Raw genomic sequence first — 27,892 nt, 5'->3', positions numbered from 1 at the left:
TTCCCCTGGCTTGGTTGGTCAGGGCTTCCAGGGGCCGATGAACGCTGGGGAAACTGGATTCAGAGTGTCTCTTCTTGCCTTTCGCGGGAGGAAGCTGTGGACATACTCCAAGGTCGGGAAGGTGGTAGTGGGGGGCACTTTCTCTCCAGGGTACAGGGTCACCGCGTCCCTACCCAACTCAGACTCCCTGAGCCTCACAGGAGGCTCTCTAGGATTGGAAGTTGTTATGGCAACGAGGCTCTCAGAATACTGAGGAAAGCCAAAGCCTAGAGAGCCGACACCCTCCTGTATTCCCCCTTCCGACCCACGGGTAAACTGGCGCCCCCTACGCACAGAAACCGTCCTTGGGCCCCCGCTCCGGCGAGGAGACCACCCTGGACCTCCGGGGGCGGGAGGCCGCTCTGGCCCCAATCAGAGCCTCTCGCTGGTAGACGGGCCCGAGGTAGCCCCTCTGGGCGCAGCGCCGCCGAGCTGCTCGATGCTCCGACCGGAAGTGCTCTTCACCGCCGACCTCCCACCCGGCTCTCTGGTCCCGGCGGTAAGATGGCGGCTGCCGCGGAGTGCGATGTGGTAATGGCGGCGACCGAGCCAGAGCTGCTAGACGACGAGGAAGCCAAGAGGTAAGCGGGTGGCAGGGTAGGGGAAGGGGCGATCTTCAGCTCCATGGCTCCGGAAACCCCGTCCTTGCCGTGGTGCAGGCCCTACGGAGGCAATGCCCCGCCCTCCGAGAATCCCCCCTCCCCCATCTGAGATCGAGTCAGGATGGACCCCCTGAAGGGGCGCTCTCGGGGGTTTGCCCTCCTCTCCTGCTTCCGCCTGGCTGAGGAGCTGAGGCATGGCGTTGTTGCCCATCAGAGAGGAAGGTTGTCCTCATTGTAGAGGCCGGGTCTCTAAGGGGGTCTCGGAGGTCTGTTGCGGGGGGGTGTGTGGCGGCGCGGCTGTGATGACGCCTTCTTACATCGCCCCCGACCCCTTCCTTCTCTTGTTAACTTCTGTATCTTGTGTCTCAGCCCTTTGCGTCTCCGAAGCTCTTGCTGTCCTCACTTCCTTTTCTCAGTAATTATACCCCAGCGAGCGCTAGTCTGGGCCCGAGGTATTGTGTGTCTCCGTTATTGACCTGGTGGTCCCACGGTTACCCCAGAAGTCTAAGGTGATAGAGAAAGAAGGGTGAGGAGTTTTGTCTCGTGCTCCACACGTCAAACCCTCTCCTTCCACCCTTTCTAAGGTCCTCATTCTTTCAGGGCTGTTTCTTAAATTAAGCAGCAAGGAGGAGGGCAGCTGCTTGGGCGCTGTTGGCTCTGCTGGGCAGCCGCAGTGGCTCGAGATTGCCAGTCCGGACTCGGCAAGGGAGCTGCAGAGTGAGTGGTTTTCGAGAACGCTCTGGATTTTGGCTACAGCTAAGGCAGGTTATTGGAAGTGGGGTTGGAACACAGTTGTGGGTAGTCATACTTGTCCTAATTCTGGAGCAGAATTAACGAAAAGCTTCTGGAAGTTTGGAGCCCTGTCCTCGTCAACCGCAGGTTAACTGACTACAATTCTCTCAGTCTCCTTCCCACATATTTCATGTCTTTATACCAAGCCCATTATGGTTTCAGTCTGGAGGATTCGAGGTGGTGATTAGTTCATGAGATCTGAAATCAGGATTCCGAGAATTTTTACCTTTTTTAACTGTCTAGGTTTGAAACATCAGAGGTATTCAGGGAGGCAGAATGAATAGTTATCAAGCTTAAGGGTAGTTACTACGGCCAGTGTCCCAGGTTCCTGATCTGTTGCGAGCAGGAGCTGAGAGCCTTGACAAAGTGTAGTAGGTCCCTGGGATATCAGAGAAGGCAGGAAACCAGAGCCTAGTCTCTGTCTGTTCCTGGTTTTGGGGTTTCACAAACCAGTTCTTTCCAGGTGTTTAGAATTAAGCATCATTAAGGAACTGCAAAACAGGCCGCAAAACTCCCACCAATACAGGCAGAACTTAAATTAATTGTAGGGATTTACTTTACTTGTGTTTGGAAGTTCAGTGGTTCTTTGTGCTATAAATAGGGAGTTGGGCTATATGTAATTTAAAATAAACTCAGCCTACTTAGTATAAATCTCTGACGTAGGCACTGTCCTTAATTTGAGTTTCCCTTCAAAGTTCCTATGTAAAGCAAATTTTTTTCCTTGAAACAAAATCAGCCCTTTTATGATAATCTATCATAAAAAAACATAAAACAGGTGATGCCGTAATGTGACCACCTCAGACACAAAAAAACGTATGGTATTTGGTAGCAGTAAACAGAATAAGGGAGGGTGTTGACTGATGTTAACTGCCTTATTTCATGGAGTTTTAAGATGTTATTGGTTGTAGAATGCACGATTGTTTTCTCTGCCACTAAGAGAAGAAAACTATAACTGAAAAACGCATTCTTATGAAATAGACTTATATGTAAAACATACATAGATCTTTTTTAGACATAAAATGTAAATGTTTATTGTATACCACTTATGTGAAAAAATCAAAAGGAAAATACAGTGAAATAAAAATATCACCATTTGACTTTCCGCCATATAAGGCATCCTTAGGAGGGTAAATACTGGGCTCTGTTAGTAAGAAAAAGCCTTGTTTATGTGTAGCTTTCCAAGGCTGAAAATGGAGTGGTGACTTAGAAGTTTTGGAGGAAAGATTGTGTTACATTTTTCACATATCCTGGAATCCTCCTGTGTAGCCACAGCAGAGGGCAGGGATAGGCACATCTCTTACAAATGCCCTTTACTATCTGACTTGGTTAGTTATTAGGCCAAGTTCGTGTCTCTTGTTACAGTCCTCCTCCTAGTTCACTTGGGGACACAGGAGTTGATGGGTCTCGGGTGGTTTTTGTAAAGTCCAGCAAGGAGTCCTTTGCATCGTGGCCCAACGGCATCCTGCTGCTGCTGCTGAATTGTCACAGTCCCGCGGGGGGGGGGGGGGGCACAGTGAGAGGAACTTTCAAGAAGTTGGACCTCATGGTTGTAGCATTTTAAATGGCTACATGTTTTATTTACTTAGCATTAGAGTCTCTACAGAAAAAGAAATGGACTCCAGTTTTTTTGCCTGTCACTCTGGACAAAGTTCGTTTTCCCTTATAGCAGCTGAGAAGCTAAAATAAAAGATGTGTTATTTGGCACTCCAAAATAGATCAGGGTTCTGGACATGAAGATTATTATTTCTCTTTGCCCACCAGAATAGATAAAGCTGCTTGGGGAGCCAGAGGACTAAATTTCAGAGGTTTTACATTTTAGCTAATTTAAAAACTTACATTTTCCTGGGAAGTTGCTGATTGTTTTACCTAATACATGAATGCCTGTCTTGAGTGAAGGCTGTCTGGTCATATTTCCTGGACTGGGGAGTAGTTTGGTCTTTGTAGGTGGTCTTTATTATGGTAAAATTGAAGGATTTCAAGTTGCTAATCAATAGAGGAAGTACTTCTGTGTCTCAGCATATATCTGGCCTGACTGGGCAGTGAGGTCCAAAAGAACCAATGGGAGCCATCGACTTAGGAGCCAAGGGCATCCTTACCTGATTCCTTGGGCTGATAATCTTAACTTCTCAGTGTCTGTTTTCCTGGTGGAGGAGAGCAAGAACAGTTATTAGTAGGCCCTTTCTTAGTACCTAGGTATTGTAAACTCTTTGGGGATTTTGCCTTTTATTTTTCTATGAATATTGTTGGTGGGAAGCACTGAACCCTGAATCCGTATCCCGGGGGCTGCTGTAGTTGCTATTAACTGCAGCTTCTTGGGGTGTTTTGGAGTTTGTGGCCTTAACTGCAGAGCTTGTGGGGTTACTTTTCCCCCTTCTTCCCCACTCTGTTTCAAATTCTTAGGTTTGTGTCCCCCTAAACTTTCTCTTGAAGTTCCAAGGCAGGCAGCTAGACGAAGCCTGCAAACTGAATGGGAATTTATCTTTGACCTGGAGCCCAAATCAGTGAGAAACACTGCTTTCAGCCTTCACTTTCATTTTGGTATGCTTTAAGTGTGGGGTCAGAGATGAAGAAGTGGGACAAATAAGTCACGGTTAAGGAAGGGATAAAGCTAGGAATACAGAATCCTAAATACCAGCAAATAATTGATTGAATTGAACCCTGGTATTAACAAGTGGCAAAACTGTTAAATAGTCTTTACTGGAGCAAAGGTAGAGCACAGAGAAAGGGTCTCTCTGTTCCTTGCTGGTTTAATTCAGATTCATGTATTAACTGAAGCCAGGTAAATTGAGCGATTTTAATAAAATGTTGGGCCAAGTGAGTGGCAGTTGCTCTAGTGTCTAGTTCATTCCCAACAACCAGAACTCTGATTGGCTTAAAGATCAGCCTTATTGTACATTCCAACCAATCAGGAATTGGTTTAGTCTTTGAAGCTAGTATTTTTTAAGTTTTTAAAAGCTGCATACTGGGCACTTGCCTTTGCTTTCTTTCTCTAGGACTTTAGAAGATTGGAGAACAATGGTCAGTGGCTGCCTAGGTGCCTTGTGGTCTGCAAAGTCTCTCTGAGAGCCCATTTCTCCCTTACTCCACTAATGTTTGGTCCCCTTTCTCCAGTGCTGAGTGATGTGGAAGTTACTTAGAGGTCGTTCCAGGTATTCTTTTAAATTGTCTGGATTTCAGCAGTAAGAACAGGATTCAGCATGCAAGTTTTTCCAGTAGTTTATTCATTTTATTGGATTAACAGTTTTTTTCTTTCCCATGCAGATCCAAACAGCAGTTTCTATGTTTATCCCACCATGGCAGGGGTATGAGTGATTGAGGCTTTTGAGAATGGTAATATGATCAGGAATATTTGACTTTCAGAGTCTGATTCTGAGACCTAATACTCTGTTGGCCTATGATTTTGTGTGGGGTGGCCAGATTGTCAGATAAGCAAAGTGTTAACTGTCTTTTCTGATTCTAATATTAGGCTTTTGGGGAGGGTGTGTGAGGCAAGCAGGGCTCTCTCTCTCTTATTAGAGTTTCTCTCCTGAGAATTCTGCCTCGGGCAGTTTGCTCTGAGACAGTCAACCACCTGATGAGCTAAAGAACCACAAAAACTTGGGAAGCAAAATAACAGTTGACAGTGTAGACTTCTGACTCTAGTTCCCATCTCCATCTCCCTCCCTCTTTCCCCACCCCCACCAAAAAAAAAAAAAAACAACCAAAAAAACTCAGCAACCTTTTTCCTAATTATAGTTCCTCAGTTCTAGTTTTTTTTTTTTTTTTTTTTTTTTTTTTTGGCCGCACCACATGGCTTGTGGGATCTTAGTTCCCTGACTAGGGATCAAACCCGGGCCCTCGGGTGTGAAAGCACAGAGTCCTAACGACTCTACCGCCAGGGAATTCCCCAGTTCTAGATTTTTGATGAGTGCTAGTGTCCCCGTGAGGGTAGTGGGAGATGTCACAGAATGGGAAACCAAGGGATAGAAAATGGCGGGTTTGGGGAGGTATTATGAAAACAAGTCTCTGGCTAATGCCAAAAAGCCAGTGGCTTGTGTCCTCAGAGTAGCTTCTGAGAAGCTTATTTCTCAGAAGCAACTTCTTGGTTGTGTCTCCTGTCCCCAGGGGTAAATGAAGGTTAGGTAGATGCCACAGATTTTGACACCTCCCATTTAAGGAACTAGCAGAAGTTTTTAACGCAGTTGAGGCTGCTATTTCTGTGTGAATATCCTTCTGCCTGCAATGCTGGAATTTCCGTTCGGATTGATTGCTTGCTTGCTTGCTCTTTTTCCCCACTGAATAAGACAGCCACCTCCAGTGCGTTGCCTGGTGTCCTTCCCTACTTGAGCAGTAGAGAGCGCTGCTGCCTTGTGTAGGCTGTGTCTGTGACTGCACTTGGTGCCTTTTGGTCTCTTCTGGCTCTGCCCCTGTTGAGATTCCCTGAGTGTCCAGACGGAGGACAGTTTGAAGTGGTATATTTTTTTCATCTTCATCTCCTTCTCTTTTTGGGGGGAGGGTGGGTGTTTTAACTAGGCTTTTAAGTGAAAGCAGAAGCTGCCTATTCTATAGGAAATTGGGTAAAGGAAGCTGGGTAGCCCACCCTTACCAACAGGTAGAAGTTGGATAGTCCACCCTCTATTTTCTCTGGACCTTCATGAAGCCTTTATTTGCTCTCAACATCTAGCGCCTTGCGTTTTAGCAAACACTCTATCTGTGGAATTGTTCCCGCTCATATATGGCTTCCACCTATCCATGTGAAACTTAAATTGTTAGAGGATAAAAAAGAAAGAAATCGAATAATATGCATTTGGTAAGATGGAGTAAAAGGCTTCTGGGCTCCTTTTACTTTACTCTCTCATGAAGGTCAGAGAGAGTACAACATGAAACAGGCCCTGTGACATGCCTTTGGGGACAAGAGGTCTTGTACTGTGGGAAGGAGGAAGGAATTTCTACTCTGAGACTGGCCAAGATCCCATAAATTCTGAAGGGTGGAGGGCATTCCTTCATCAAGGGGCAACTAGTAAATTTGACTGAATAAAAGAAATGGGTGCAACAATCTAGAGTAAGGGTGACATTTTGGAAGTAGTAAATATAATAGGAATGCATAAAGGATATTTGACTGGTTGGCAGTATAAAGTATTATTATTAAAGACCTGAGGGTAAAAAAAGGAAAGATATCTTTCTTTAAAGTTCTTCCTGCCAGTAAAATAGTCTCCAGGTCAGAGCCCCTAAATGCTCCTCTGCTCTCACAAGAAATCACGTTGTCCTGAGTTGTAATTTTAGTAGATTTCTCTTCCACTTCTGGAGTAGCAGACTACATCAAGAAAATGCAAAGAAAAAGAAAAAAAAAGATCTCATTCAAGCTGCCACGTCTGTTTTGATTTAAACTGGTATTAATGGCTATTGGAAGAGCGGAACTTTATTAAAAATACATTATTCTAGCCAAATACTTGAAATAAATAAGAGTACTGTGGTTCACCCCGCTCCCCCCCCCCCCCCCCCCCCCCGCCCTTGGTCATTCAAAAATCTAATCAGTGTTTCCTCAGTTGCAAATGTAGAATAGTGAAGCCATGTTAGTCTTTATTTTTCATGCAGTGGGGTAGAATAAATCTAAAAATGGTACATTACACATATACATGTGAAGTAATTCCAGAGAGAACCCAGAGATGTTGAGACGTTTTAAAAAAAAAATACTTGCCAGTGAATCCTGCATTAGTGAGAGTTAAGTTTCTAAATACCTCTTTAATTTCTAGAAGATAGACTAGTTGGCCTAAGGCAAAGATATTGCTTAAGTGTTCAGCTTGGAAGTATTTAGAGAGAAAATGGAAGTTTTTATAGAGCATCTAATTTGGGGCACATTACGATTTCAACTGTGGTGTTTTAATTTGTTTTTAATTTATCTGTAAATGTGCAAAATTGGCTGGTGATCATAAGCCCAAGTTGTCTGATTTGATCACGTGATGCTGAGCCCTGCTAAGACCTGTGTGATACCAAATGATTCCCTTGGCAGTGTTTGTTGGAGTAATTAGCATCTGTGATGAATGAGTGCTAAATTGGGAGAGAGAATGGAACTGTGTGATCAGAGGATATACAGATTTTTCACGCACATGTAGTGTTAGAAGAGCAGGTTTTCATACTGCAGTTTTCTGATTGACAAGGTTATTTCTGAAAAATAAATACATTTTAAAATAGCAAAGCAGAGCAAGAGTAGAATGTATTCTCCTTACCTACGTCTGTCAGAGAGAAGGCCGGCCTGGCCCTCTGGCACTGATCCCATTGTGGGACACCCTCCCATCATACATCCAAAGAGGGCAGAGTTTTTGGAAAACCTTTCATGAGCTGTTTTCACAGGAATTTGTTGCTGGCTATTCAAGTGAAAGGACTGGTCTGGTAGAGGTAGTCATTCCCAGCATCTCTTGGTGAATCAGAGAAGTGAAGCTTTTTCTGCTTAGAGGTGATCCAAGGATCGGGTGGGGAACTGGATAAATTAGTTTTAATCCAAAAACCTTGTCACTCACAGGATCTAGCGGGGAAAACATGGGACTCTAAGATTTAGGAAACCTGTGCAGCCACCTTGGGTGCCTCCCTAGCTCTTCGTCTGTTGGAGGACACGTGATATTATCACCATCACCACTTCAGAAGGCCGTTGTGAAGACCCTCATTGGAAATGTTTTGAAAATTTGAAAATGCACTAGAGATACAGTCTCTGTTAATAGTGTCATCGGGTCAGTTATGGCCAAGTCTATATTTTGATGTGGTGTTATATTTCAGGGTTTAGTCTGAATTTTATTTTGTGGCCACAGAAAATAATCTGTAGTTTAATGTAGTCCCTTTTGGAATCTGTTCCTTTTTTTACCTAATCCAGGTGAACTCAGTTAATCCTAATTCTTCCTTTCTTAGTACTGATGTGTTTTAGTTAGGTACATGTTGTAACCTCACTTGGTTCTCAAATGAATTGACTGGCAGTGAGTGGAGTGACAGATGCCACCGCCAGATTGCCCTCAATTCCAGTGTTAACCAGCTCTTCTCCTTCTTTTCCAGTCCTACGCCTTTGACATCTCATCCTTCAGTCCCTTTGCTGTAAGGGCAACTTGAACAAGCTTCAGCCCTTTCTCAGACTCCCAGGCAGGACTTGAATGGATTTGACCCTGGAATTGTTCCTGATGCAGCCTTGTTCAGTTCTTGCTGCTGCCATGCTGGATTCCAAAGATCCACTCTTTCCTCGGCTGGTCTCGCAGGGTCAGGCCCATTGGTTAAAGCTTGTCGTGTATTTGGTGGGGAGGTTCAAGATGACGGAGGGACTCCACTTTGGGCGTTGGACCTGGAGGCAAAAAATAAGCATTCAGTCTAAAAGCACTAAGTGCCCATTGTTCAGGCAGCTGTTAATCAACCATGTTTCTATGAAAATAAGTCCTTTTCATGAGGCAGTTGTGTGGGAATAGCTAATTCTGGCCTGATGCTGTGCAGTGTGAGGTTAAAAACATGGTAACGTGTCACAACACAATTCTTCTTGTTCTTTTCTGCTGTGGGCTGACTCTACATTACTCGCTTTGTTTGCTCTAGAATGGAATCTACTCACCATTTACTAAAATGAAATGCATTTCTTGGGGGAGGCAAAGTCCAGTTCACTAGGTCTTGCATCTTAAAGGGAAAGGAGCCTTACTCTGTGACTGATTGTTAGGAATGTCATTTGGCTTGTTTAAATCCAGGTTGCAGTTCTGGAGTTGGATTTTATACGCTGGGCTATTTTGTGTTGTAGTTGAAAGAAATTCATATTCATTGTTCTTAGCAGTACAGATTAATTTTTAAAGTCTTAGGCAATAGGTAGAGGTGAGTATTAGAGAGAGAGAGCTTAGCATAGTAGATAGGGCACAGCTCTGGGATCTGCAGGTCTGGGTTGACACCCTGACCCTCTGGACAGTTTTTAATCTCTAACCCTTAATTTCCTCTGTTGAAAAATGGGAATAATGAAACTCACCTGATAAGATAATATATGGAAAGTACCTGGCCTCAGTAATAATTACTGATTTTCCACAGAAGTCATCCTTTACATTTTTGCTGGAAAGCCAATGCTGAACTCATGGCCTCCACTGGAGTGAGTGTTTCAGGAAAGAAAGGGCATCTCTCTGTATTTCTACAGATTGTTCCCCCTTTGACTCACAAGCTTTATATGCTGATACAACGTCTGTCCAAGTGCTCAGATGCCTTTGGTTTTCCTCAAGGATTTGTATGGTCTTAGCCACTAGCTGACTGAATAGAAGGCTAGATCTTTTCAGGTACAGTTTGGGCCTGTTGCTTTGAATTTACTACTCCATTTCTTCGTAGTGGTTTAATTCAACTTCCGACATCCAGTGTTGGGGAAGCCCCTTCTTCAAACCTTTTGGCATGTCTGCTCTTAAAGGATAGGTTCTTCATAGTTCTTAGAGTGCCTGGCTTAATTTAGAGTTGTTCAGCATGTGGAAAGATTGTGCTTGGTCTTATAAGTCTTGCAGTTGGGGGATCCTTCTTGAGAACTTTTAATAGCAGATGGCCTCTTTACATCATTGTGACAGTTGGTGTAATAAAATTATTCAAACCCATCAAAGTTCAAATCTGTCATCATTTATAGGTCATTTCCACTTTCCTTCTCCCTTTTTTTTGGTCATGCCACACAGCTTGTGGGATCTTAGTTCCCCGACCAGGGATCGAACCCAGGCCTCAGTGAAAGCGCCGAGTCCTAACCACTGGACCACTAGGGAAATCCCCCATTTTCCGTCTCCTTTCTGCTAGCAGACTTTTCTTGTTAATAGGGCTTGCCAAGACAGTGATGGAGAAGAATGGAAAGGGAGATTGCCTCAATAAAAGGAGGGTGGTTTTGCCCGTTTGTAGTTTAAAATACGTGAGTAAATAAAATCACAAATCTTCCCGTTGCCGATGTCCATGGAATCAAGCTGTAAACTCCTATACCATCACCAAGGTTAAGAACTGTATTTTTGTCCCCACTTCAGGCAGCCCTTGAACTGGGCTTTTAGCATGCGTGGAGGACAGAAAAAGAAACAAAGATTCTTCCTTATAACAGAAATGCCAGATGTTTAGCTATGTTGCAGTAATCATTTTGGTAAAGAATTATCTTTGTCACTCAAGTTGGTCATTAGAGTGATTTTGGGTATCTCTGATAGAGGTTACAAGTTTGTTCTTTGAGACATTGTTGGTCATGTCTGATTTGATTCTAGTTCTTCGGTCAAGAATATAATTTGCAATTATATATCATTGTTTCTTTTGGAAAGTACAGTTTGTCTCATGCACAGCTTCAAAAAAATGGATCTTGGAGTAGGGCAAAATTTTTGATATTCATAACCACGCCATTGGGTGGTTATACAAGGTACTAGAGGGATGGTTGAGGAGGCAGTTAAGTATCCACATAGATGTGATGGGCAGAGAGCATCAGTAGGTGGGTACTTGTTAGAGCATGGCACTGGCAGTCTATATTTTGTATGTCCCTGTCATCGAAGTTCTTGGTCTCTGCTGTCACTCAACTCTGTCCTCCATCTTAAACACCAATATGCTGTGCTTTTAACACCTTTGCCACCTGCTTTTGCTCTGCTTGTCCTTCCAGTGACAAATGCATGAGCCAGTTTTCAAGAGAATAAATCATTAAAACTCCAAGAATATGACCCATTTCACATTGAGAAATCAGTTGCCCCTGAACGGCATTACCTATAACTGACTTTCTGTAAGTTTGCTAAAGAGGCAGAAGTTGTGACACAGTGGAAAGGAAATAAATATAAAAATTCTGTCTCTGTGAGAGAATGTCTAAATTTGCCTGTCCTAAGGGGAATGGTTACAGGTAGGAGTAGTGAGGAAAGGTCAGGCGACATCAGAGAGGTTTCTTGATTTAGTTTGAATGTATCTAAGTGACAAAAAATAGCATCTGAAGAACTTGGATTCGTTCATTAGCACCTCCTTTTGGTCCATCAGCCCATCAAACAAATCTATAAATTCCTTCAAGTATCGCATAAACTTTCAGCTCAATGTGCTGGGGGCTCTAGACCAAAAGATTGTTCCCATGAGATTACAGGGGTTATTCCCTCGGTGTAGTAACATGATTCTCTCTATCTTTCCTTTTCAGGGAAGCAGAGTCTTTCAAGGAACAAGGAAATGCATACTATGCCAAGAAAGATTACAATGAAGCTTATAACTATTATACAAAAGCCATAGGTGAGAAGGGATACGCTGGAAAATAATTTGCCAAATATTGTTGTTGTTTTAAATTTTTATTTATTTAATTTTTTGGCTGCGTTGTGTCTTCATTGCGCACGGGCTGTCTCCAGTTGTGGCAAGTGGGGGCTGCTCTTCGCTACGGTGTGCTGGCTTCTCATTGCGGTGGCTTCTCTTGTTGCGGAGCACGGGCTCTAGGTGCCCGGGCTTCAGTAGTTGCGGCACATGGGCTCAGTAATTGTGGCTCGAGGGCTCTAGAGCACAGAGTCAGTAGTAGTGGTGCACGGGTTTAGTTGCTCCGCGGCATGTGGGATCTTCCCAGACCCTTCCCGGACCAGGGATCAAACCCGCGTCCCTTGCATTGGCAGGCAGGTCCTTAACCACTGCACCAGCAGGAAAACCCCCCGCCAAATACTGTTATAAATAGCTCCTCTCTAAGAAGTAGTCTTTCTGCGTAGTGGGTTGATAACTGTTACTGTGTGAAGTCTTTTGGGTTTAATGTCCTTAGTGGCAGTGATCCCCAACCTTTTTGGCACCAGGGACCAATTTGGTGGAAGACAGTTTTTCCACGGGGCGGGGTGGGGGGGATGGTTCGGTTCAGGCAGTAACGCGGGCAATGGGGAGCTGCAGATGAAGCTTCGCTCGCTCACCCGCCGCTCACCTCCTGCTGTGCAGCCCGGTTCCTAGCAGGCCGAGGACTGGTACCGGTTGGCGGCCCGGGGCTTGGGGCCCCCTGTTATGAGGGATAACTTTTTCTAGCTCAAGCAGGTAGTTCTTCATTTGGCAAATTAAAGGCAGTTCTAGAAATTCTAGATAATATGGCAATAAGATACCCACCTAAATGCATCTCAGCCATTGCCAATTCATTTACCATCTTAGAAAATGGCCTTTGTAGATATTAACAAGTCTTAGTTACCTCCATGCTCAATTTGCCAGTATATTTTAATCCCATGCCAGCATTTTTCTCACCTAACTTGTTTACAGGCTCCCCACCCCCAACTCAACAAATGCAAATTCATTTTCATGTCTTATTACATAAAACACAAATCATTAAGAAGACAAATATGCTAATCCCTTAACCCATAAAGGATAATCAGTGGACTTTAAAGCTAAGTATAAATTATTATTATATATATATATATATATTTTTTTTTTTTTAAGTATCCTAAGCAATTCTTTTCCCAAGCTTTTTTTTTTTAATGTTGGGGGTAGGAATTTATTAATTAGTTAATTTATTTTTGCTGTGTTGCGTCTTTCGTTTCTGTGCGAGGGCTTTTTCTAGTTGTGGCAAGCAGGGGCCACTCTTCATCGCGGTGCGCGGGCCTTTCACTATCGCGGCCTCTCTTGTTGCGGAGCAGAGGCTCCAGACGTGCAGGCTCAGTAGTTGTGGCTCACGGGCCTAGTTGCTCTGCGACATGTGGGATCTTCCTGGACCAGGGCTTGAACCCGTGTCCCCTGCATTGGCAGGCAGATTCTCAACCACTGCGCCACCAGCGAAGCCCCATATTTTTAAATAACTTGTCTTTGTAAAGTGGTTGCACCATTGCTGCTGTCCATTTGTCCAAGTAGTCAAAAATTTGGCTGTGGCCTTTTAGAGTATGTCAGCGTTCCTGTTACAGTTTGATTGCCTTGATATAGTTCTGAGGGAGACGGCCCCTGAGGTTTTGAAGCAGTGACCCATGCTAAACTTCGTTTCACATTCTTCTGCCTTTCCTGTAGATATGTGTCCTAAAAATGCTAGCTATTACGGGAATCGAGCAGCCACCTTGATGATGCTTGGAAAGTTCCGGGAAGCCCTTGGAGATGCACAGCAGTCAGTGAGGTTGGATGACAGTTTTGTTCGGGTATGTAATGGGGCTGTTTGGGGGGGTCTGAGTTGCTGTAGTTGAATTCCTCTAGCCCAGGGTTTCTCAGTTCTGACACTGTTAACATTTGGGGCCAGATCATTCTTTATTGTGGGGAGCTATCCTGTGCATTATAGGATGTTTTCAGTAGATCCCTGGCCTTTAACCACTAGATGTGAGTAGCACTCTCCTCCCTTCCCAGTTGTAACAACCAGAAATATCTCTAACGTCACTGAATGTCCCATGGAAGGCAGAATCACCCCTGGTTGAGAACCGCGCTGCTCCATCCCTTGTTGGTTTTGTGTGCATGTTGCTGCTGTTGATTTCTTTTGGCTTGGCCAGTCACGCTCCTTTTCTTCCCTCTTTGTGTTTCTTCTAGGGACATCTACGAGAGGGCAAATGCCACCTATCTCTAGGGAATGCCATGGCGGCATGTCGTAGTTTCCAGAGAGCCCTAGAACTGGATCACAGAAATGCTCAGGCACAACAGGAGGTATGGGTCTGATGCCGTCAGTATCAGAAGAAACAGCAGGGTGCTATATTTGGGAGGAACAGTGACTTGAGAATCAGAACTGAGATCTTGTCTCACTTCTGCCATCAGCCACACCTGGGTGACTGTGTGCAAGTCTCATAGTCTCTGAGCCTCAGCTTCCTTATCTGTAAAAGGAATTTTGAATATGATTTACAGCTTTGAAAATCTGTGCAATTTGGAGGGTTTCTGAGATAGCTGGGAGGATGGGCAGATGCGTCAAGGAACTGATTTGAGTGAGGTTAAAAAATTTGAATTCATATCCTGATTAAATTGGTAGCAGCTAGAAGATGTTTTAGTTGCATCTTCATATGTACCTAATTTACTCCTGGATGCATTTAGTGAGAATCTCACTGAACCTCTGACAGTGCCTTTTATTTTATGTATGTGTATCATGGCTCCTTTGTTTCTGACCTTAAGTTCAAACTGAGGGTAAAGGTTGGGCCTTAACCTTTCTGTTAAGGAGTCTCGGCTACATCTTCACCAAATTGATTTGTGAAAAGTCCGTGCTTCTGATTTTCTTGAAATAAACTCATCAAGTCCTTGTTGGTTTTTCTGGTTGTTGAATCTGCAACTTCATTAAAACTCTCTTGTATGATTTTTCTGGTATAGTTCAAGAATGCTAATGCAGTCCTAGAATATGAGAAAATAGCAGAAACGGATTTTGAGAAGCGGGATTTTCGGAAGGTAAAGTACAACTGTGAGGAAGTCTCATCTACACTCTTCTCACAAAGTTCTCTGTGTGTGTGTGTGTGTGTGTGTGTGTGTGTGTGTGGTGATTAGAGAAGTAGTATGGTACAGAAGATCTAGAATAGTAAATTATCACTTTAATTTGGCATTGACCTTTTCTTTCCCTGTTTTTTTTTTTAAGACTTCTATTTATTGATTTTAGAGTATTTATTGTTTTTAGAGTTTTAGGTTCACAGCCAAATTGAGAGGGAAGTACAGAGATTTCCCATATGTCCCCTGCCCCACACATGCGTAGCCTCCCCCATTATCAGTGTTCCCCAGAGGAGAATTCCAGAGGTACATTTTGTTACAACCAAGTTTTTGGCAATTATGAATAAAGCTGCTCTGGATATCTTTGTGCAGGTTTTTGTATGGATATAAGTTTCAACTCTTTTGGGTTAATACCAAGAAGCACAGTTGCTGGATCCTATGGTAAAAGTATTACAGGATTGTTTTGCAAGAAACTACCAAACTGTCTTCAGAAGTGACTGTATCATTCTGCATTCCCACCAGCAATGAATGGGCGTTTCTGTTGCTCCACATCATCAACATTAAAAAAAATTTTTTTTTGTTAAGGTTCTTATTTTCTTAATTATATTTTGCTTTATTATAAAAAGCGGTATGAAAAAAAAAAAAAAAAAGCGGTATGAGTTTGTTACTTGAGTCCGTTCCTGTTTCTGATATAAGGTATGCTGGTTAGTAGAGGAAAAGCCAGTTGGAATTAAATATTAGGTTTGGGTAACCCATTTTTATTAGAATAATGAGAGCTAGCTTTAACACCTGCTTTTTGTGATCTAGATGGAGCCATAAATAAAAGATAAAGGCCCCTTTTACATTTTTGAATAGTGTATGTAACCTGTCGTCATACCTTTCTGATGTTAAGCCTTTCCACAGAAGCACACTACCGTCCTTTATGGAGCTGTGTGATAGTATATGAAAAATGTACATGCCAAAGGGATTGACCTATGTGAAGTATGGGAAAGGTATCAAAGTTCCAGGTATCTTTCTAAGTCTTATTTGTAGTGGTTATCTCTCATCTGAGTAATTCCTGATTCCCTTCTTTAGATGGAACTTGGAAGTAGCTTTCACTAGAGTTTCAGAAGGGGAGGTAAGTGGCCCCCAAAAGGGTTAAAAACCACTGATCAGGATCAGTTTTCAGGATCTCTTAAGATTGTATCATCCAAGGACTGGAGTTGTCACTTCATATGTGGGAATTTGCTCAGTGCTTTCTGTAGCAGGTACTCAAATGCTTGATAAAAGGGTACAGTTAAGAATCATTCTTAAGTCACAGACTGTGACAGTCTTTTATTTGGTAATATCTGATTAGTTTATACAGAGTCCTAGCATTAACTTATTAGCGTCCCTCTTCTGTCCATTGGTTTTAATAACCACAGTGTCTTTGTAGTGCAGTTCATACTTTGTTTTGTGTGTGTGTGTGTGTTTGGAAAGCAATTCTGCCTCGTGTCACATTTTTAGAGCTTTGCATAGGCAAAAGCTTTGTCTCAAAAGGCGGTCTTTTGGGTTTCTTTTCTTTCTTGCCCACCCTGGAGCCAGAATCCCTAGTCTGTGACAGAATCCTCTGTTTGTGACATCCCAGCACCCCCACTGTAGTTCATGGTGATGTCACAAATGAAGAATTATGATCCTGGCAGGGGAAACAGATGAACTTGGAAGAAACAAAGATCTTCTTTGCCTGCAGCTGTCCATAGTCATGGGGAGGTGGGGGTGGGAAGTGAGGCTCCAACTGACACTCCCCACCATGAGCTAAGCCCTGTCCGTACAGAACGTCACAAGGCAGCAGGTTGTGGCTGCTTACATTTTGACTGACTGCCCTCCTCCCAATTCTTTTTCTGTTTAAGGAGGGGAAAATTAGCACCATGACTGCCCTGCTCAGTACCTGCATTTTCATATTGTTCTTAGAACATAAGCTGTGCCATTCAAGGAAAGGTGTCCCCACCACTGCTCTGTTGACACTGCGGAAAGCCTTCCCAGTGCAACAGCTCATGGTGTTTACCTACTTCCCTTTATTTTTAAATTTAAATATTTGAGTAGGTGCTATTCTTGGTTCAAAAGCTAGAAAGTATAAACAGTTACTCAGTGATAAGTGCTCCCCCCAAACTTATCTTCCATCTGCCTATTTCTCACCCTTTAGGATAACCACTGTTCTTGTTCTGTTTACTGCCACAGTTTTGTTCTACATAAACAAATACAAATACAGCATTTTCTTTGGCCGCGCCTCATGCCTTGTAGGATCTTAGTTCCCCGACCAGGGATTGAACCCTGGCCCCAGCAGTGAAAGCACCAAGTCCTAACCACAGGACCGCCAGGGAATTCCCAACAAATACAAAGATAGATTCTTAATTTTCTTTCTTTCTTTCTTTTTTGCATGAAAGGTAATAACGCTCTGCAAAGTTCTGTACCTTGCTTCCCCCCCCCCCCCCCCACTTAATAGACCTTGGAAGTCTTTCCATATTAGTATATGCAGAACTTCTTCATTCTATTTTAGATCCACATAGTAGTTAATGTTCTAGTATATGAGTGTCTACATTGCCTAACCAGTCTCCTGTTGATGGAATTTGAGTTATTTCTGCTTCCAGTTTTCAGACTTCATCTCTTCCTGATCCCTATGACCAGATTCTTAGAGGGAACGGGTGTCCCTTAACTCCAGATTTCTCCATTGGGTCAGTTATTCTTGGAGGAGAATATGATTCAGGAAGGATTTCCCAGGAATAACAGATCAACCAAAGTGAAAGCTCAGAGAACAAACTCAGAAAAAATAGGAATATATGGAAGTCTTTATGAAGCTGAAAGACTGAAATAATCTCAGCTCTGTGTGTGTGTGTGTGTGTGTGTGTGTGTGTGTGTGTGTGTGTGTGAGAGAGAGACAGAGAGAGAGAGAGAACCTTTTTGGTTTGTATAGCAATGTGTTAGGTATAGTTTAGGACTATTGAAAGCAAACTAATCATTAGATATTTCTGTACTAAAGTGGAAGTGGAAGAGTGGCCACCATGTGAGGGTTATGCCACAGGAAGGAGGGAACTGTGAGCAATCTCAGTAATATAGGGAGTAATGATTCTTTATCAGGTCCTCTTTGTGGTATTCCTTGTCTTACTTAGTAGGCTAAGCATGATGAATTATGCAGAGTAGCAAATAATGGTATTTCTACTAGAAGAATGTGAGTTTTGATCCCAGTCACTATAGATATGCTTCCCTGTGGAGGCACCTTAGGGTGGTGATTAAGGTTATAGGCTCTGGAGTCTTCGTGTCTAAGAGCAAATTCTGTTCCTATTTGGTCCAAGGTCCAAGCTTTGGTGACCTTGAACAAGTTACTTAATCTCTACTTCAGTTTTTTCATCAGTAAAATAAGGGTATTAATATTACCTGCTTCAGAAAATTGTTGTGGGCATTAAATGGGTTAATATATAAAGTACTCAGTAAATGTTTGCTGTCATCATTATCATCTGGATCGGCTGCTCTCCTCATTTCAGTGGTTTAATCAAATAAATTAGCGGTGTGTTTGTGTGTGTATATATATATTTGTTTGTTTGTTTGTTTAAACAGGTATATTCTTAAACTCTGGTATTACTTCCCTTTGAATCTGTTGCCTGTGATCAAACTAAAGTCAAGACATTTTCTGGAGTCCAGGATGAAGAACCTTATTTGCTTTCTTCTTCCCCATAGGTTGTTTTTTGCATGGACCGTGCCCTAGAATATGCCCCTGCCTGCCATCGCTTCAAAATCCTCAAAGCAGAATGTTTAGCAATGCTGGGTCGTTATCCAGAAGCACAGTCTGTGGCCAGGTATGAAGTCAGGCCAGTTTTGTATTAAAATGCCAGATACCACTGGACGAATGCTGTCTGGCAGTTCCCTACAACAGGAGTTAACATATTGTCCTGTATGTAGGCCAGCCAGGGTGATCAGACCTTCCTGGGACTTAAAGCCAAAGGTTAGACCGGGTATTATACTGAAAATCCAAAGGTATTTATGTAGGAGTTCAGTAGGTACTTGAGCTATGTGTGAAAGAAGAGATGTGTGGATTTTTTGGTGTGTTTTTGTTTTTTTAAATGTCCGTTTCTTTCTACTCAAGGGGTTTTTGAACTCTAAAGGGCTGGATAGTAAATATTTTAGTCCTTGCAGGCCGTGTTGTCTCTGTTAACAATTCAACTCAGTCACTATAGTGTAAAAGCAGCCATAGATAATAGATAAACGAATGGTGTGGCTGAGTTTCAATAAAACTTTATTTACAAAAACCAGCAGCAGATAGGATGTGGCCTGTGGGCTGTATTTACCAACCCCTGATCTAATAAAGATTGTGAGACACAAGAAGTATATAAGGATAGATACAGGTGATTTATTTGGGGACAGGTTGGGAAGAGTGCTTGGGAATCTACTTTTGGATACTTTCCATATTAGACACATGGTCAAGAAAAAAACTGGCCAAATGATAGTAATGGTGGGGGAGATCCTAACCACAGCTGAATGTGCCCCTTTCTGGCTATTGCAGTGACATTTTACGAATGGATTCCACCAATGCCGATGCTCTATATGTACGAGGTCTTTGCCTTTATTATGAAGATTGTATTGAGAAGGCGGTTCAGTTTTTTGTCCAAGCTCTCCGGATGGCTCCTGACCATGAGAAGGCCTGCGTTGCTTGCAGAGTAAGTTCTAGGCACCAGACCTGGGTAGGAAAGAAAGCTTTCTTTTTGAGCCTTTTAGAGAGTTAAGGTGGAAGGTTTTAGAATCACAGGGAATGTGATAGCACTTCTTCCCTCCTTGCCAGGATGCTTGATCCTTTCATGAGAAATTATTTCAGGGCAACTTTTATTTGCCTAAAGGTAAATGTGATCTATAGGGTCAGATCCTTTTAATATCTAAGTGTGTTTTTTCTTTTTTTCTTCCTTCAGTGAAGAAAAGATAGTAATGCTTACCCTGGGGAGTGGAGGTAAACCCTGGGTAACACAGGTCTCATTGGTATTCTTTTATAAATCTTGGTTTCCCCTGACCACTCTGTAGGAAGCACCAGTGAGCAACAAATAGCCCAGGTGGTGGGGTTGCGCAGGGTGGAGGGCCATGTGATGCTAAACCGCTGGGATCTAAGCAATTGAAAATAGACTCTGGCCTCTCTGTGCAGTGGCCTCTCAGACGAGGCTTTCTGGATGTGAACTGACCTCTCCTTGCTTTTCTCTGTAGAATGCCAAAGCACTTAAAGCAAAGAAAGAAGATGGGAATAAAGCATTTAAAGAAGGAAATTACAAGCTAGCATACGAACTGTACACAGAAGCCCTGGGGATAGACCCCAATAATAGAAAAACAAATGCTAAACTCTACTGTAATCGGGGTACGGTTAATTCCAAGGTAAGCACTTGGTCTGGGTCTTGGGGCCTATGGAGATATTTTTAAGGGCCAACAAAGCAGTCTTGGGAAATTTGCCCAATGAGGGTAAGCCAGATGAGAAAAGGTTGATATTTCAGCTTGTTAGGAACTTCCTTCTGAGAGGCAAGCTTTTATTTTTTCTGTGGAATTTAGGGGCACTCGAGGGACAGTTTGGAAGGATATTCCCACCTGTTGTTCAAGTTTCTTTCTTCCAGTAAAAGAATGGCTAGAGGCTTTGGGACAATTTTTAAAGCAAGTATTGCTTCTTTTTGCCTAAGCAAGTGATTATTTCTTTTTTAGGAGTGATTTGGAGGAAATTCGAGTATGAGGCAGGCTTAGTTTTTTTCTCCAGTATAACTGATGGTCACCATGCTCAGTTGAAAATGTCCTAAGTTCTGTCCCACACAACTGTCAGAAAGAATAGGCTCCTTGCTCTTGCAGAGTCCTAGTGGTTTAAAAATCACAGTAATTCTGATCCCTCCAGTTGGCCTCTGGAAGAATAGGAGGCAAGAACCGCGCTTACTCTTTCCGTGTCTTGGCTGGGCACTAACCTGGGTGGCAGAGGCGGTTTATCCTTGCAGATAAGTGTGCTTTGCTTCCATCATTTAGAAAAGAAACCAATTTTGAATTTGGTGTCCTTAGCCCTCTGAGATACTGGCTTTCCAGTGACCAAGAATGAGTGTGGCGGTTAGGGGGCCAGCATGACTGATCAATCCTCTTAGAATTTTGAAGCCATGCCCACAGCTTCTGGGCTCCCTCAGTCACCCAAGATGTGAAGTATGACTGCTCCTCTTTTTCCTGAAGCTTAGGAAACTAGATGATGCAATAGAAGACTGCACAAATGCAGTGAAGCTTGATGACACTTATATAAAAGCCTACTTGAGAAGAGCTCAGTGGTAAGTTCCTCTGGTGGGTGGGGGGAAGAGGGAGTTGCTGCTGGCCTGCCAGGGGAATTGCATTATGGATGATGAAGCAGACCCAGGGATGTTGTGAGGTCATTTGGTCCTTCCCCCTGCCTCTAGGTGGGATTGTTCCAGCCCTAGACTATCTTTATAGACCTCCAGCGAAGGAGATTGCACAAGCTCCCTCAGTCTCCCATGCCAGTGTCTTACGCCCCTCACGGTCAGTAAGTTTCCTCTGATGCCTGACCCAAACTCCTTTTGTTAAAGTTTAAATCCATTTCCTTTGGAGATTTTATTTTGTGTTGTACACTTTTGCTCTAACTTGGCATAGTGCTTGGCACACAGTAGGTGCTCACTCAATTAATGTTTTGTTGAATGAATGTATGGTGCTTGGAAGAGGAGGAAAGGTATCTCTTGTGATAGTTGAGAGTTGTGCCTATCCTGTATGTTCTGGGTTAGGGAAGACAGTCTTTTGATAGGAAGGGATTTAATCTGGCTCAGCCTCCCAGCAGTATATGGAAGCCCCTTTTGAAATATCCTTGTCTGACTAGGTGATTTATGAGGCAGGATTTTCCTGCCTAGGTCTAGTGCTCAGATTTGCCTTCAGAGTCAGGTTGCTCCCCAGCATACTTGTTCATTTTATTCTTGACCCCACTAGACTCTTTTCTCCAGACAGGAACATGAGCAGGGGCTAGGAGAGACCTCTCCCCAAAATCCATCTTTTCTTTTTTCAGGTTAATTTCCCAGCTGGAGAAGAATGTCCTGTCTTTAAAGTTTCTAAAGGAAGACCTATTTGTTGTATACCAGTCCTCCAACACCCATCCCATTCCTTGTCATGAAATGGCATAGCCAAAGAACAGGTGCTGTTACTGCTACCTGATGAGCCCATAGTTCTTCAAGCTTTCCAGTCTCACCAGTTGTGCAGAGCATGGGCTACTCCCCATTTAGTTTTCTCAAAATTATCCACGTTTGTAAAAAATAGGAAAACTCCTGTGTGTAGTGCTTTTTTTTTTAAGTGAATTTCTAAGTAGATGACTAAATCTGTCCAACAAACATACACGGAATTATATTACAGATTCTATGAGACCAACTGTCAGTCATCTCATCTTTTCAAACCACTTGCAGACACACATGGAAGACAAAAGCGTACCCTTTGACCCAGCTAAAGACTTATTTTATCAGACACAAAATGCTATATACATGTTTACTGCAGTGTTATTGTAATAGCATAAGAGGAGAATCTCACCTAGATGTCTAGTGGGAAGGGGGTGGCTGGATACATAATACTGTATCAACTCAATGGAACACTGTAGTGTTTGAACAGGGTTGGGAAGAGAACAGAAAATTCTGGATTTGTTAGGAGGGTAATGGGATGAAGGACTTTGTTTTTCATACGTGCAATAAATAAAAATCAGGAATTGCTTTGATCAGATAGCTCCTTATCTTTGTGGTAGAAACAGAACTGTTCTCTTGAGTGGCTCTGCCGTGAGATCCTGCCGCAGAGGACAGCGTGCACTGTTCGGCACAGTCGGCGGAGGGCTTGGCAGCAGTCCCCTCAGGCAGCTGGGATTGACAAGAAGTACTGGAGATTAGTTCAGGCCAGAGCCTTACGAGAGCCCTGACTACTGCCCCAATCCGCCTCAGCTCACCCCTACAGGTGCGAGAGGCCAGATCTTTGCTACATTTCCCATGATGGGCTGGAGTTTTCCATTTGCCCTAAAGCTCTACTTTTCTTCTTTTTCTTCAACTTAAAAAAAATATTTTAATGTAAGGATGTCTTTGAATTAAAAAAAAAAAAAAGTGAAGTAAAAATGCAAATCACTAATATAAGCTTATTTAGTACATTATGTAGGGCCTGGTAAGTCCATCAAGGTAGCTTGTTTATCACATCATTTCTATACCCAGAGCTGTCAGTTATTAATTTTCTGTTACTTCAGTCTATATTATTATACTCCATCCTGCAGATGGGTTCTCTGTACTCCTAGTAGCATTTGTGCCTTGCATCTGTGGGGCATTGGTTTTGTCACCATTTTTTAAAAGTCATTAATCAAGATGTGGCCAGAAAATTAGATGCCTAAGATGTTGGGCTTCACTTTTGCCAGCCACATCAGTAGTGCTCCCCCTGCTCTGGCCTCTGAGCCTGGTGGGGCTCTGTGATGTTTGCAGAGATCGGCTTGTGTGGCAGCAGTGTAATAAATTGAACCTCTTTGTGCAGTGGCTAGCTGCACTGCATGGTCCCTTCCCACTCCCCAGCTGATGGTGACTGTCTGGAACTGCTACCAGAGTCTGTTTAATCGGTAGGCCAGTCTTGGAGCCAGTGATATTATCAGGAAAATGCCCTTTACTTCTGTGGAAGAGACACTTAAAAGGTCTGGCGATCAGCCTGTCAAGCTTGTTTCCTCCCATCTTGGGCCAGGGGCCCTCCATTCTTCTGTGCTACTGAAATAGAAGCAAGCCTGTGTTTACAGTCTCCTTTTCTATCTCATTAACCTACATCTCTCAGATTGATTAGTCTTAATGGAAGCATTTGCCAGCAGCCACCACCTTGAACTTGATCCTTCTAGTGGCTGACGAATCCCACATCTCCTCTGGATTGGAGCTGGCCCTACATGTTTATGGCACTCTCTGTTTCCAAGCTCTTCCATATCCATTGACCTCACTTGATAGTTTTTCTCCTGTGTTTCAGTCCCAAGTAGGTACCTTCACATTTGTCTCTCCTGAGGTGATCCAGATGCCTCTTGGTGGCTCTGAGTGAAATCAGAAGGAACTTTCTCCTCTTGGTTGCTGGCTGCTCAGAGCAGAATATCACTTTGCTGGTTAGGTGCAAGTGGCATGAGACCTCTCTCTCTCTTTTTCTTGAGGAATTGGTAGTTCATTTTTCACATGGCTAGCTTATGGACTCCTGTTTCATGAAGCATCTCAACCAAAAGTGTGTGTCTCTTGCTTGAGCCATGCCTCTTCCCCTAGAGTGATACTGAAGGCCATTGCTATTTATGTCGCTGTACCGCCCTGTATTTCCTTCTCAGTTACATGGACACAGAACAGTATGAAGAAGCAGTACGGGACTATGAAAAAGTATATCAGACGGAGAAAACAAAAGGTAAAGGAGTTTGGGAGCATGTTTCTCAGGGAACTATGTGGTCTGACTTGTAGGTCCTAAAGCTGGACATAGGAGTAGTTTGATTCAGGGATGAATGAACCTGGAGCTTATTTGAAGAAGTGAGCAGAGACCCCGAGAGTGGGACAAGGCACCTGTTTTCTGGTCCCCAGTCCTCCCTGTCACTTTCACTTGCTTTTCTGTGTGATGAGGCCAATGTGAAGAACATACCTAGCAGTAGATTTTTTTAATCTCCAGAAGAAAACACCGTAAAAGCCCCTGGTAAGGTTAATGAGGCTTCTGACTCCAGGGCATCTGGGCGGGGCCTGGTAAGGGAAGCCAGAATCAGGCGCATCCGTTGACGCCAGATGTCTTCCTCCAGAACACAAACAGCTCCTAAAAAATGCACAGCTGGAACTGAAGAAGAGTAAGAGGAAAGATTACTACAAGATTCTTGGAGTAGACAAGAATGCCTCTGAGGACGAGATCAAGAAAGCTTATCGGAAACGGGCCTTGATGCACCATCCAGGTAGAGCGGGTGGGGAGGGGGCTCGGTGAGGGGAGCAGGCTAGGCCGGCTGCTGCCAAGCTCAGTCCAGCACAAAAGCCTCAGAGAGGCTGCTCAGCTGGAATAAGGTGTTGCTCAGTTGCATACCCTCCAAATTCGGGAAGTACCAGATTCTAAAATCAGGGATAATGTGGTCTTTCTGTCAGACTTTGTTTTCTTCAGGCTCTGAGTTCTTCCCATACTCCTCCCTTTAGATCGGCACAGTGGAGCCAGTGCTGAAGTTCAGAAGGAGGAGGAGAAAAAGTTCAAGGAAGTCGGAGAAGCTTTTACCATTCTCTCCGACCCCAAGAAAAAGACTCGATATGACAGTGGACAAGACCTGGATGAAGAGGGCATGAATATGGGTGGTGAGTTGGCAGTTGGTTGGGGCAGCCTAGGATGAATCTGACAGCTGTGGAACGTTACCATTTTTTCTAAAGACACTCCAGAGGGAGAGTCTTAAGTAATCAGCCAGTGATGCTCCGCGATTTGTAAAGTGCACTCTGATAAGTACCTGTAATGTGTGAGGTACTCTGATGGGTGTGGAAAATAACAAAGGTGAATCAAACATTCCCTGACATCCGGGAACCCACAGTCTCTGCAAACTCTGGCCCATAGGCCAAGTCTGACCCCTGGTCTAATAGACATGGAGTCCAACGACGGCAATAAAATACAGCAGGTGTCAAGGGTGCAAGAGTGGGTGCCAAGGAGGTCAGCACTAGCAAGGGAAGGCTTGGATGTGCAGAAAAGCATAGCACCTTGTGGGAGCTACCAGGGGCTCGGCTAGGAGGATAGAAGGTGCTCGAGGCACAGAGCGGTGAGAACTGCACAGAAGCTGGGTCAGACCTCAGCAGGCCTTAGAGGCTACAGGAAAGAATGTGGGCTTTTCCTTTTGGCTGGAAGTTCTTTCTTCCCCCACTGCAAAGTGTTTGCTGATACTTATGTGTCTCACACATTCCTGTAAGCCCTCACAGACTTCAGTTTCCCCAGAAGACCTAGAATGAAGTAAAGTGCAGCCGTGAGCATCATTGCTGACTGTGAGCTTAGGTGGAGATAAAAGCCCCGAACAATGCACAGTTGTCAGACCACTGCCTCTGACGCCAAGCCTTTCTCTTCCACGGAGAAAATGTATTGGAATTTAAAATAAGGTTGATGCTCTACAGATAGTTCTGGCCTCACCAGTTCGTGTGTGTGTGTGTGTGTGTGTGTCTGTGTGTGTGTTACAAAACCTAGCTTTGGACTTCCCTGACGGTCCAGTGTTTGGGACTCTGCACTTCCGCTGTAGGGGGCATGGTTTTGATGCTGCGAGGTGCAGCTCCCCCCGCCCCAAAAAAATAATAAACATTGCTCTGCCCAGCAGTTGAGAAGAGTTGTAAGCAGTCGAAAGCTGTTGAAGGGATACAAGTCGGGGAGCCATGGACCTCATTTAGGCTCTGGAGATGTATTTGTGATGGCAGTGAGGCGAGCTGGTTTGGAAAGGGTGAGCAGGAGGGAAGACACAACCACTAGGAGAGAATCGGAGGGTACAATCGGGGGACAGTGCGAGAATCAACAGGAGTGGCTGCAGAACATGTTGGGAGAGGCAGAGGACTGAGTCAAGAGTGGCTTTGGCACAGCTGACCTGATGGGGCTGTTCCCTGAGCTGGGGACCCAGGAACATGAGCAGATACACAGGCAAAGAAAAATTCACTTTTGGACACGATGTGCCTGTGGGTGGGATTGGCTGGTGGAGATAAATCCTGTGCAGCCTAGGGAGTTAGGCAGACTGGGGATGTGAGACCTGCTGTGGCCTGGTGAAGAAAGCACGGTGCTAGAGGCACACAGGAGTTGGCAGTGTTGTTTTGTTGCTTTCACTGGCCGCGTGATCTTGGGCAAGTTACTTGAGCTTCTGCTTAGGTTTTGTTGAGTATAAATTGACTCAATGATATAATGTAAGCAAAGTATCCAGCATCGTGGTTGGCACCTGGTAGGTGCTTAGTAAACTATAGCTTTTTTTCTGGCATACAGTGTAGACAGAGTATGGCATCAAACACAGGCAGTAAATCATAGGTCTCATTCTTATATACAGTCTTGGTAGCACTTAAGTGATACATTTTAGTCTTTTCGGTAGCAGCCCCAGCATTATAGGGAGACAGTGTGGAGAAGTCTTACGTCGTAAAGCGCAAATGGCATTTCCAGTTGTTGAGAAGGCCCAGTGAAGCGGGTTGAGGCAAAGAACGCTTTCCTTTGGGACCATGCTTGGAAGAAGGGAACACATCCCAGGAGTGGGATCAAGTAGTGGGATCACCTCTCGTCGGTGAAGTTTGGGGAAAGGAGGGAAGTGATATTATCTGGGAAAGCTTTGGAGACCCATTAGAGAATGGGTCTCTCTTAAGTTCCTCTTCAGACACTTCTAATTTTTTCACCTTTTTGTGCCTTCTCTGCTTCTCACTTTGCTCCGCAGATTTTGATGCAAACAATATCTTCAAGGCATTCTTTGGCGGTCCTGGGGGCTTCAGCTTTGAAGGTGGGTGTGCCTGAGTTCCCAGACCACAAACCGACACAAGGACTCCCCAGTTAGGCAGCACTAGGGGCCCAACAGTGGAGGCAGTAGAATTGTCGTCCAGCAGGACATCTGCACCCTCGGGTGCTGCTGAGGATGGAGGAGGGGTTTGCGGGCACACCTGCACAGGGTCAGGGAGACGTCTCTAAGCTTCCTAGTACCGGAGCTTCTCTGCAAGAGTGAAGGTGTTAGAACTACGCGTGTGCAACCTGCTTGCATGCTCCCTCCTGCACCCCAAGGCCCAGCCTGTTTGATACCCTTAGAGGTTTTTCTGTTTGAAGTAGCCCTTAAAGACTCTCCATAATCAGGGCAAACTGATCTTCCCCCAGAAAACTCACAGAGCCAGCTAACAAGCTTTTCTTTTCCCTACAGCATCTGGTCCAGGGAATTTCTTTTTTCAGTTTGGCTAATGAAAGGAAACGATCCAGAACCCAGAAAATGCAGACTTGCTCAGTTTAACCTCGAATGTGTCTGGACACAGTTCACCTCCTCCCTTCATTATGATCCACGTACTTAGAGCAGTTTCGTTTTCTCAGTTGGATACCCGGTGTCTGTGTGAGTGGGGTGAAGGAAAGGGAGCCAGCGCCGAAGACTGCGGGTAGGGGAGGGAGGTGGGGGGTGGACAGGGCAGCTTGTGAATTTTTGTTTTACTGTTTAACTTTATTAAAAAAAAAAATTAAGAGAATAAAATGTTTTGACCCTTTCTGGCATTTTGCTCTGG

General features: G+C 44.0%; 1 protein-coding gene across 3 annotated transcripts; it reads left to right on the top strand.

Moving 5' to 3' along the window:
* Positions 1-75: 75 nt before the first annotated feature.
* DNAJC7 (DnaJ heat shock protein family (Hsp40) member C7) lies at positions 76-27,892 on the top strand. Of its 3 annotated transcripts, XM_032615360.1 has the most exons (15): positions 517-620; positions 8,454-8,651; positions 11,521-11,609; positions 13,329-13,453; positions 13,833-13,946; positions 14,595-14,669; positions 18,393-18,511; positions 19,216-19,369; positions 19,902-20,066; positions 20,889-20,980; positions 24,013-24,086; positions 24,466-24,612; positions 24,845-24,997; positions 27,073-27,135; positions 27,544-27,875. In XM_032615360.1, the coding sequence occupies exons 4-15, from the start codon at positions 13,331-13,333 to the stop codon at positions 27,579-27,581; spliced, it is 1,317 nt and encodes a 438-aa protein (XP_032471251.1). In that variant the 5' UTR covers positions 517-620; positions 8,454-8,651; positions 11,521-11,609; positions 13,329-13,330; the 3' UTR covers positions 27,582-27,875. The 3 variants fall into 3 exon arrangements, with proteins under 3 accessions (XP_032471250.1, XP_032471252.1, XP_032471251.1); XM_032615359.1 differs by lacking the exon at positions 8,454-8,651 and having other exon boundaries at positions 76-620; positions 27,544-27,876; XM_032615361.1 differs by lacking the exons at positions 8,454-8,651; positions 11,521-11,609 and having other exon boundaries at positions 271-620; positions 27,544-27,892.

Source organism: Phocoena sinus, chromosome 20 (genome assembly GCF_008692025.1).
Source record: "Phocoena sinus isolate mPhoSin1 chromosome 20, mPhoSin1.pri, whole genome shotgun sequence".
NCBI classification, from domain to species: domain Eukaryota; kingdom Metazoa; phylum Chordata; class Mammalia; order Artiodactyla; family Phocoenidae; genus Phocoena; species Phocoena sinus.
This window is presented reverse-complemented; position numbering and strand designations above follow the sequence as displayed.

Coding starts and splice junctions, on each gene's coding strand:
- DNAJC7 (XM_032615359.1), top strand. CDS start 544: ATGGCGGCTGCCGCGGAGTGCGATGTGGTAATGGCGGCGACCGAGCCA. Junction 14,670..18,392: donor AGAAGCGGGATTTTCGGAAG/GTAAAGTACAAC, acceptor TCTTCCCCATAG/GTTGTTTTTTGCATGGACCG. Junction 24,613..24,844: donor GGCCTTGATGCACCATCCAG/GTAGAGCGGGTG, acceptor TCCTCCCTTTAG/ATCGGCACAGTGGAGCCAGT.